Raw genomic sequence first — 10245 nt, forward strand, 5'->3', positions numbered from 1 at the left:
TGCAAACCTAGAATATATGTATGTATAAAAGAATTTTTTTATATATGTAACGTTGAATATGTATAAACTTGTACATGTACAAACTTGTAAAAAGTTCTAGTATAAACTTTTATGTTTATATATGTTGAGATCAAATTATTTACATTGCGCTACGTCGCCATATTTTATTAATTGGAACAACTATTTTGACGACGTGACGCAATATAATTAATTTGGAGGAAATAAATATTTATTATCTTATATGTTTCTTCAATCTTATATGCGTATGAACTTGTTAATATACAAAAAAAAAATTTATGTACATCTTTAGACCTGTATGAAAACATAAATAACTAAAATTTTGACTTATTAAGATTTGTGAACAAGCTCGAATTTGACTTAAATCTAGGCAAGCTCGGCTCGTCAAATTTTTATTGAACTCGAGCTTGAGTTCACTAAAAACTTGACAAACAAACCAGCCCTACGTTGGACATCTGGGACACAGCAGGGCCAAGAACTTCAATCTTAAAATTATCTTTTGGGGCAAAAATGTGATATTTAGAAGTTGTAGGGTAAATTTTGTGGAGCTAAGAATATAGAGTGACATATACATGTATCAGCCCTAAAATTTCAAGTACAATTCTGATGAGAATCAGTACCTCCCCAAATCTCAACGGTCAATCGAACGAAGCTCCGGCAGCGATAGGCGGCGCCGGCGACAATTAGCACAGGCACCTCTCTCTCTCTCTCTCTCTCTCTCTCTCTCTCTGTGTTGTTTTTCATGGGTTTGATTTGGATCCTTAAACATGGTACTTTTGTACTCACCAGTCACCAGCAATGAAAGAGTTCGAAAACATGTATGGTATGCCGTTACCGGAAAAAAGAAAGATTTTTTTGGCTAGATAATGGTCAATAGCAAACTGAGGGGGTTGCCCAAAATTATTTATTATTAGTTTTGGTCGTTGAGAAATTACACAAATGCAAGTCCATGAAATCATTTCACGGTAAAATATGCTGCATCAAGCAATGTTCTTATCTGAGTTCTCTTCATGTGGGTGATGAGATTGTAATTTTTCGTGAATACTGTGGGCACGCGCCCCGAAAATCGCTCGATCTTTGGGTTCCCTTTTTAAAGACTGGGCGCGGCCCTCTTTTGAAAATGCGCGGCGAAAAGCCTCGATTCAGAGTCGCCACTCGGGTTTTAGCGGTAGGAACACCCAAGGAACCGAACTCGAAAACGTTTTTGCCACGTTTGTTTGATTTTGAAAAGGCGTAGACCGGTCCGTCGTCACCTTCGATATCTGAGGTTCGGGAGCCAGGTTACGAGAGGGGAAGGGTTTTATGGCACCCCCTCTCGCCCAATCCGGAGATCGGTCTCTACTCGGGCATTTCATGAAAACCTTTGCATTTTTCTCTCATTTTATCATTTCTTTTAGCCAGTTAGGGCGGGGGAACAGTTAATGGGGACGAAAGCGGTAACAAATTGCAGTTTATGTGACAAAATGCTTATGAATGATTTGATTGCGATGCTAAGTATAGATTGAGAACAAGCACTGAGCATCCCGAGCAAACTGCAGTACGCCGTCACAAGGTGACGTGAGCAGATTCTGCCAGCATGCACTGGTCGAGCCACTGCATGGTGATACAACCTGCGCACGCCACATATAAACTGGCGTACTCCACTTGTTGGATCTCTCAGTCTTTGTTTGCAACCCTCTGGGCTCTGGAAGAGGACCAGCGCACACCCAGGGCAAACCACGCAGTTTAATATAGCAGAATATACACAATCACAGGCAAAATGAATGGCTTTAGGCCATGAAAGAAAGCAGAACACCCCAAAACAGTGTGGGACAGAAGATAGACCTAGCTAACGCTTCAGATACAAGGGCCAGTCACTGGACCCAGAAGCCTACTGCTGTACGCCAGTATATTACTGCCGTACGCCACTTTGCCTTTGATTCCAGTGTTTGGCTTTGCATCATCTGGGTTCTGGAACATGACCAGAAAGATCCCAGAGGCCTTTACATGACAGAGATGAAAAAGATAGGATATTACCACTAAACAGTTCTAAATATGGAAAGCAGTAAACCGGTTATTAGCATGCTAAGGTGATCGACAGAAAGATAAAACAAAAGGAATGACGATCCATGATCCCCACGCCAGTTGTGCTCATACTGCCATGACTGGCGTACGGCATGTAGGAACTGGCGTGCGCCAAGTATCGTCGCATACGATTGTTGTATTTTTACCAGTTCAAGGCCAGGACTAATATTGTTTACCAGCCTGGGCCTTGCTGGTTCCCCTCAGGGGCCGAAAACAGAAAGGAATGCAAAGGTGGTATACCTTTTGGGTGTTGAAGTTTGAAGGTGGTTTAGAGCCTAGAGGTTGAAGATGGATGTTGTATGGTGACTGGATGTCAGTGGAGGTATGTGGAAGTGGGCTTCTTTCCTTTCTCTTTCAATGGAAGAAGAAGAGAGAAAGCAAGAAAGGAGGAAGAAGAGAGAACTTTTCTTTCTTAATGAGGCCAACCCCTTGCAAATGAATGCAAGGGGGGTATTTATAGAGGGGGAGTGGCTGAGATCAGTCTGGTCTAAGGCCTTGTTTGGCTGTTTAAGGTAAGGTTGGAGCCTCCCATGCATTAAATGCATGGGACTTGCCTTGATGGGGGGTGTAGGAGAGAGAGGGGACGCCCCTGCCGAAAGCAATCATCAGGGACACTGTGGCCGACGTCAGGGTGGCACAAAAGTCCCGCCCAAGTGGCTGAATAAAGTTGATTTGACTGGGTTTGACTGGCGTGCGCCAGTATAAGCTGGACCACTGGTCGATGACTGACACGTGGCAGCTTACTGGCGTACGTCACCAAGACACTGGCGTATGCCAGTTGGGTTTTGCTGGGGCCGTTTGGCTCTGGTTTGAAGGGTTTGAAATGGGTTTTGGACGCTCAAGGCTTAAGTACACCCTTGTCCTTGATCTGTTTTCGACTATAATCATCATTGGGGAAATAAAAGATCGACAAATAACGTTATCTGGACAGTCCAGAATGGGGTGTCTACAAATACTAATCAGGATTTATTATTTACGTGATGCATTGGTTCTTTATAATCGCACCAAATGAGTGAATATTCGAATTCCGAAGGAAGACACATTTGTTGTGCAAGGAACTTTTGAGTGCACTCGAAGTTTACTATCGTTGTTTGTTTTTAAGGGGTTCCTGGTTCTTAAATTTTAGGTTTACCAATTTGACAGTTTAAATGTCAGGATATATGTTTGATTCCTGGGACTTTCAGCTTCACTTGCTAGTTATCTTACTTTCATCAGCCTTATAAGACTGCTCGTTACCTTCGAGCATTTCTTGGTCTTATTTGCTAATTGACAATGCAAGAGTGTGGTTTCACGGACTGCCGTGTAAAAAGACAGTCGGATCATTTGGCTGAAAAAGACAGCCCATTTCTAATTCACGACTTGACTCATTGTTATAGTAGCTCAGTACATGCTGTTAAAATTGAAAAGGTGCCAAAGTCCGAGAACTTCAAGGAAAAGTTTCATCACTGAATAATACTGGTTAGACAAGCCAAGCTTCAGTTCCAATGCCATGGTTCAAAAATATGAACATGGGCCCATCAAGCTGGATTTTGTCGATATATTGTCATAAAAAACTTAGCCGTTCTCTGTTGCTTTGGTGTTTCTTTCAGTTTCAATCTCCTTGTACCAGAAAACAGAAAGATGAATTTTGTGACGTCACTCTGTAGAAGATTGAACCTCAATGAGCTGGTTAGAAACGCTCCTGTCTACTGTTCTGCCAGTGGTGAGTTTTCATTTCGTTGGTAGAAGTTTGAGCTTTTATTATTTCGATAAAGGATTTCTTTTTATTTCTGTATCTATTGCCCTTTTATTTAGATATCTCTGGAGGAGGATTAAGCTTGACATTCAGACGATGGGCTACAAAAAAGACGGCAGGATCCACAAAGAACGGTCGTGACTCCAATCCAAAGTTTCTTGGAGTGAAGAAGTTTGGTGGAGAGGTTAGTGCAGAGCGGAAAAAGTTTTGAAATCATGTTTTGCCAATGAAAATTAAGATTATATCGTAAGCATGTACTCATTTTTTTGTAGAGAGTGACTCCTGGGAATATCATTGTTCGTCAAAGAGGAACCCGATTCCATCCGGGAGACTATGTTGGAATTGGAAGGGATCACACCTTTTTTGCTTTGAAAGCAGGTTGTGTCAAATTTGAACGCCATAAGCTGAGCGGAAGGAAGTGGGTGCATGTTGAGCCTAAGGAAGGCCATGTCCTCCACCCTGTCTATTCAAGTGCTTCATCAGCTCCTAAGATGGAGAGCGCCTCCTAGATTTCATCCTTTAGTTTTCATCTAGTGTTCAATAGCTGATGCAACTATAAGGAGACTGCTCAGAAACATTTTTGTTTTCAGTTATTTTGCTCTTGTTTCTTAAGTTTTTAGAAACAGGCAGCTTTATTACTTGATTGGAAATACTGCCTTTGGTTGATGAATGGGACTCAAGATGCTATCTTGTGCTGTTATCGTGCCAAGATTCAGAGCTAAATAAATTGTACTCTGTAATATACTTCTTTATTTGTTTTTGGCTTCAATGTATGGAGATGAGTATATTGCTTGGGTTTGTCTGTTGTTTTCGTTCTCCCCCAGTTTACTAGGACACGAAGCTTGGTTTGATTTTGTTGTTTGTTTTCAACTGTGGTGGTCTCCCCCAGTTTACTAGGACACGAAGCTTGGTTTGGTTTTGTTGTTTGTTTTCAACTGTGGTGTATGATGAGGCCACATGGTCCACACCCACTGCAATTGCAGTTAATTTTTGAATTTCTTCTGTATCAGCTACATATGTTTCCAAAAAAAAACCCTGAAGCTGTAACTGAGAATTTTTTTTTTCGACGAACGCTGTAACTGAGAATTGTACATATGAATCCTATTGTGTATTCAACAGTCTTTGATGATTCTCGTTTTCTGTATGAGTATCAGAGGAAGTATAGTCATTTACACGTAAATCAACCGACGTCCTCTCTATGGGATCATTACATTGAGAATCAGATGAGTAGTTATAGCTTTCTATGGAACCACCAGTTTGAGAATCAGATGAGTTGTCTATGACACCAGATTCAAATCTTCGGCGCCTTTCTACTGCAGCCTGAACTCTCTGGTCAAATTCTTCGTCTGTGCCTGGCAACATGTACCGCAGTTTAAAATTTACCCTATTCTCGACCAGAATCTTGTGCCTTGGAATTATTCGTCCGTCAAGGGAGTAACTGAAGAACCTGTAAATAAGAAACAGTAGTATAGCAATTTGGTGAAATTCCCAAACTGAAAATGTTATTCAAACGTTACCTTAGATTGATCACTGAACTAGTTTTAAATAAGATGAAAATTCAGGAATAACTGTAGGAAAACAATGAAAATCAGAGAGACTCACCTTGGAAACTCGATGAGATCCTTCAAAGGCCGAACCATAGTCCTCCGCAAATAGCGGTACTTCGGACGGAGGATGTCTATGTTGTACCGGAGTAGCATGGGAAAATCAGCGACCATTTCACCCAATAATCGAAGAGAAATACCGAGCGATAGAAAATACTTCACATTAACTTCCAGCTTATGATGTATGCTGCACCCCAAGAGCTCTGGCCCCAAAGCTATTGCCTTTCCAATATCCCTCTTTGCAACCCCAGCTTTCGTCAACAAGAATATGACCTGTACGAAAATATAGTGAAAACTAAGTTGATTTTCTTTGGATATATGAAAGCAAGTTCCATAAAAGAAAAATACAAAAAAAAAAATGTCGATAGACCACCAGACTGGGCAGCATGTTGGTCAATCGATATGCCGAAAGATAAGTTTAACACAATGAAAGTAACTCACAGTTTGGAGCTAAACACCTTAATGCTTGAAAAGCAGAAACTAAGGAACATGAAAAAATTAACAAAGTTGGTGAAGCGCTATAAGTAGAAATGAAAAGGAAGGAAATTGACGTACCACTGGCCGGATTTTCTTGTAGAGGCTGTAAGTCAGTAATGGAGGAAACTTGACAAGCATGTTGCCTATGGCAGTTTCTCGAACACCAATGTCGCGCAAAAATTGTACCTTCACTACGCGAAACAGATATTTGTAAAGAAAGCTTGCGAGTAAAGCTGCATTGTTTCAGCATAGAGAATTTTCCAGTTCTAGACTTTGCAAGCAAACAAGTTAAACTTGAGAGAAATTTTTTTGGTCAGGTGGACCAAGTCTAACTCCAAACTGACAGCAAAAAAATCTACCAAATAATAGAAATAGACTCTTCAGATATTTTGCCATTTAGAATATAATTCAACACGACGATGTTTACAACAGGTGAAAGCATACCTTTGGCACAATGTTGCTCTCCAAATCAACACAGAAAACCATTGGTTTGATCGTAAGTATTCTCCTCATACCATCTTTCGAAACCCCTAGGTAATATAGATACTTGACAAGGGGCTTCCATCTTTCCTCAATGCTGCAACGCATCAACTCAGGCCTGAATGCTAATAGTCGCCCAACATCTTCATAGCTGAGGCCAAATTCCATGAGATAACGTACCTGAATGAATGAAAGTGTAAAAAGGGCATTCCCCAATCTTAGCAGTTACAGAGTCATGTTTGGTGATTGGACTTAGCACAATGAGAGAATACGGGAATTGCTGCATTAAATATCCTTCCTATAACTATGGAAACAATGCCACTAAGGAATTTCTTTTGGCAATATATGTCAAGAGTAATCACGTTACCAATTCTCTAATACTCCAAACATGGGAATTCACTTCATCAAATTTTGAAATTTTCAAATGTACAGACTACAGATCACTTTCTAACCTAATATATGAACCAGAGATTTTTACCTTTTGCTTCATCTCTTCCATTGAGAAGTAGCCTAACACCTGGGGATAATCAAAAACCATTGTTCCAAAATCTTTATCATTCATGCCCATATCCAAGAAAAATAGCACCCGAGATTTCAGTTCTTCCATACTGTAAGACAACAATTGAGGACATTGGCTCATGACATAACCCATCCAAACCCTCCTCACTCCTTGGCTTTCTAGATAACCAACAATCTCATCCAATTCTTCTGGACTGCGTCCCAACATATTCTCTCCTGATTTCGTCAATGCCACCCCGATAAATCTCCCCTTCACATTAATTGATTTCACCCATTCAGCAACATGCCTTATGGCATAAAGATTCCCTCTTGACATGCATATGAGCTTCGCAATTTGAGGATATGACAGCGAATTGTGTTTCAGCCACCTATACATTTCAGTAACCAAACCAACAAAGAAAAGTTTTAGCATTGAGTCCCTTCCTTCTCATTTCTATCCAATATTGAGCAAATCCAATAGTTGGAATTTGGCCACAAACCAACAATGCTGACAAATTTTGTTGGGTTACGTTCTTGTTAAAAAGATATTCATGATAAGCCAAGACTAACTAAGAAACTACTTCCGGTGTTACATGGACTCTTCTAATTTCCCAACATCACCCATTGTCCAATGACTATGACATGGAATGGTGAGGGATTTGGGTGTACGGATACGAGATTTGTGCCTTCACCCATACAAATTAGATACTTGGATCCTCTACTTTTCTACGCTGTTTGAGGAAAATGAAGCTCAAATCAGCTGAAAAGAAACATTTCTCGCCTTTGACATAAATATGCAAGAGAATTTCCATTCTTCATAAGCACCCAATTATACCCAAGTCTATCATCATTGTTATGAAGTTTTCCTCCATACTCAGGATGCCACAGTGAATATGGACACATACATATGCACACACGAATTCTATGACATGAACTGAAAACCTCTATGATAAAAACTGAAAAAACAATCCGAATTTTCTTAGGTGGTTTTGTTATTGTACCTGATAAGTGGGACAACATTAGAATCATCAATGAAGGTCTTCGCACGAACGTTATACGTCGAATCCGAAAACTCAGGCAATTGCTTCATCTCCGCAGCTCTAATAATCACATAATCAATAAACTCACCTAACCTAGAAACCAAATTAGTATAATAAGTGATCCCAAACTTGCCCTTTCTCATCGCTTCCTTAAAAATCTCCACCGTCACGCCCCGCCGAATCTCAACCGCCCTCACCAGCATCTCCTGCTCCTCCTCGTCGCCACCACCATCGAATATCTTGTGAAGAGGCGGCAGAGAGGAGTTCACGTCAACGTCGCTAGGGGACTGTACGTAGATAGAGCCTGGGAATTGAGGGGTTCTCTTCCGTATTAAAGACATTTCTAGAAGCTTGATTTTGTCCGATGAGGATATGGAGTTGTCTTGTTGAGTTTGGGGGTTGGGTTCCTGTTGTTTTTTCCATGGGCAAAAAAGAAAATTTCATTAACACAGATAAAAAAATGAAATCCATACGATAGGAAATAGGAAAAGAAAAGCACAAAGTGAGCTTGGAAGAGTACAGATACTATCCTAATGCTGCTGGTGGCAAAATCTCAACCTGCTCTCAGCCTCTCTATTCTAGTAAGATTGATTTTCAGTGAAGCAGAAAGTCACAATCATAAACCAAGTTCACAAGCAGTTGATAAGCATCACAACCTCCAAGACCATTTTCACAAGAAAAAATCGAAAACCAAATAGCCAACAAAGAAACCCAGTAAAAAATTAACCAAAAACCCAAATGGAAGAGCTCAAATTGGCACCATTTTCTAACAAGATTAGGTCATAAATCAAAAAATGTACATAGCCTATCAACATTTTCTCAGAAACCAAACAAAATCAAAGAGTACGGGTTTGTACTGGTTTAGCAAGAAAAGCATAGAGAGAGAGAGCTTCGAAGAGTACAAAGACTATTCTAATGCTGCTACTCGCAGAATTTCAACTCACCTCTGTGCCTCTCGATGTCAATAAGAGTTCCTCTTGTTGTTGGCGGTTTGGGAGGCGGTGGAGGAGGAGGTTTGTGGATTTGGCGTTGTGTTTACGGAAGATTTTGTTAGGGGTGGTTGTAGTGGTGGTGGGTTGTGGGGTTTCTTGGTGGCGGTGGTGGTTGGGTTGAGTGTGAGAAGATGAAGAAGAGATAACGAAGAGGCGGGGGTTGGAATTGGGGTTCGAGCGGAAATGGATGTGGGGGAAAGGGTGGATGGAGAGGTGGTGGCGGTGGCGGAGGTTGTGGTGGCGCTGGGGGTGAGGAGGACGAGGAGGAGACGATAGCATTTTGGAAGTGGAGGGATAAAGAATGGCGCGACCTGGAAGGAGCAAATTCCGGTGAGGAAATAAAGAAAGAGAAAATTACAGGAAACCCCCTTGATGTGTTGTTGGTTTTTAACTTTAGTACCTTTGTCTTTGAATTGGTACATTGTCTACCCTGATTCACTAATTTTGTATCAGTGTGGGCCTTCAGGTTTCTAGACAGCAATGGGCCGACATGTATATGAGATGCACATGAGTTTAATATCAACCTCCGAGAATACAATATTTGCGGAGTAATAGGACGGTTTATGCTGTTAGAACAAGATTTTTGACATGTTTCTGAAGAAATAAAACAGTTTTGATTTACTAGAAAATTTTTGGAGTTAAAATTTCCATTGTATGGTTCTTGTTCTAAGAGAACCAACATAAGAACAAGAACCAGCATGGGAAGAGAGTATTAGAAGGAAGTTGAAGTGATCAGAGAGTGGAAGTTATGAACAAAAGATACAAGCGGTTGGGATCACGCTTATTTTTTTAGTTGTGTTTACTTGTCAGTCAAAGTGAAAAATAGAGGGACACGTGTATAAAAGTTGGTTAGGTTGTTCGTACATTTTCGTAGGTTGGACCACAAGAAGACATAGTTGGTTATCACAACTTTATTTTTGTTTTAATTTTACTTTTTTTTTTGTTTCATGTACATAGAAACACTAATAAAATACCCCTTTATACATGCAAAATTATTATGCACGATGGTTGAAGAATTATTCCTAGATGGCCGCAAAAAATTACTCATAGTTTGCAAAGTAGGGCTGTACAAAAAATCTAGAGAAACGTGAAATCGGTCCGGACCAAACCAATCTGGACCAAACTGATCCGTACATTTTGGATTTTGTCCATGGATGGTTTGGACACGAATTCAAAAATTAAAAAACCGTGAGATATAGATTAGTATTGGATTTTCATTTGAACTGATCCCTGAATTATCCGAACCGATCCGTGAGATATTTAAAATATAAAAATATATAATATATAGTAAATAATTATAATTTTACACCTATTTCTATAAATTATTGGTAACTATT

At 40.2% G+C, this 10245-nt stretch overlaps 2 protein-coding genes across 3 annotated transcripts; one reads left to right on the forward strand and one right to left on the reverse strand.

The window, feature by feature from the left end:
* Positions 1 to 577: 577 nt before the first annotated feature.
* On the forward strand, positions 578 to 4615 carry LOC131307928 (uncharacterized). 2 transcript variants are annotated; one of them, XM_058334677.1, is made up of 4 exons: positions 578 to 710; positions 3672 to 3784; positions 3877 to 4001; positions 4090 to 4615. In XM_058334677.1, the coding sequence occupies exons 2-4, from the start codon at positions 3703 to 3705 to the stop codon at positions 4324 to 4326; spliced, it is 444 nt and encodes a 147-aa protein (XP_058190660.1). In that variant the 5' UTR covers positions 578 to 710; positions 3672 to 3702; the 3' UTR covers positions 4327 to 4615. The 2 variants fall into 2 exon arrangements, with proteins under 2 accessions (XP_058190660.1, XP_058190659.1); XM_058334676.1 differs by lacking the exon at positions 578 to 710 and adding an exon at positions 943 to 983.
* A 288-nt stretch (positions 4616 to 4903) lies between these two features.
* Positions 4904 to 9226, reverse strand: LOC131307927 (transcription termination factor MTERF2, chloroplastic). The gene is made up of 7 exons (XM_058334674.1): positions 8861 to 9226; positions 7878 to 8323; positions 6857 to 7265; positions 6343 to 6558; positions 5977 to 6084; positions 5420 to 5694; positions 4904 to 5264 (listed from the first exon to the last, which is right to left on the reverse strand). The coding sequence occupies exons 1-7, from the start codon at positions 9185 to 9187 to the stop codon at positions 4919 to 4921; spliced, it is 2127 nt and encodes a 708-aa protein (XP_058190657.1). The 5' UTR covers positions 9188 to 9226; the 3' UTR covers positions 4904 to 4918.
* Positions 9227 to 10245: the final 1019 nt, after the last annotated feature.

This window comes from Rhododendron vialii, chromosome 11a (assembly GCF_030253575.1).
Source record: "Rhododendron vialii isolate Sample 1 chromosome 11a, ASM3025357v1".
In the NCBI taxonomy this organism is placed as follows: Eukaryota; Viridiplantae; Streptophyta; class Magnoliopsida; order Ericales; family Ericaceae; genus Rhododendron; species Rhododendron vialii.

Coding starts and splice junctions, on each gene's coding strand:
- LOC131307928 (XM_058334676.1), top strand. CDS start 958: ATGCAAGTCCATGAAATCATTTCACG. Junction 3,785..3,876: donor TGTCTACTGTTCTGCCAGTG/GTGAGTTTTCAT, acceptor CCTTTTATTTAG/ATATCTCTGGAGGAGGATTA. Junction 4,002..4,089: donor TGAAGAAGTTTGGTGGAGAG/GTTAGTGCAGAG, acceptor ATTTTTTTGTAG/AGAGTGACTCCTGGGAATAT.
- LOC131307927 (XM_058334674.1), bottom strand. CDS start 9,187: ATGCTATCGTCTCCTCCTCGTCCTCCTCACCCCCAGCGCCACCACAAC. Junction 8,324..8,860: donor TGACATCGAGAGGCACAGAG/GTGAGTTGAAAT, acceptor AAAAAACAACAG/GAACCCAACCCCCAAACTCA. Junction 7,266..7,877: donor AATGTTGTCCCACTTATCAG/GTACAATAACAA, acceptor TGAAATGTATAG/GTGGCTGAAACACAATTCGC.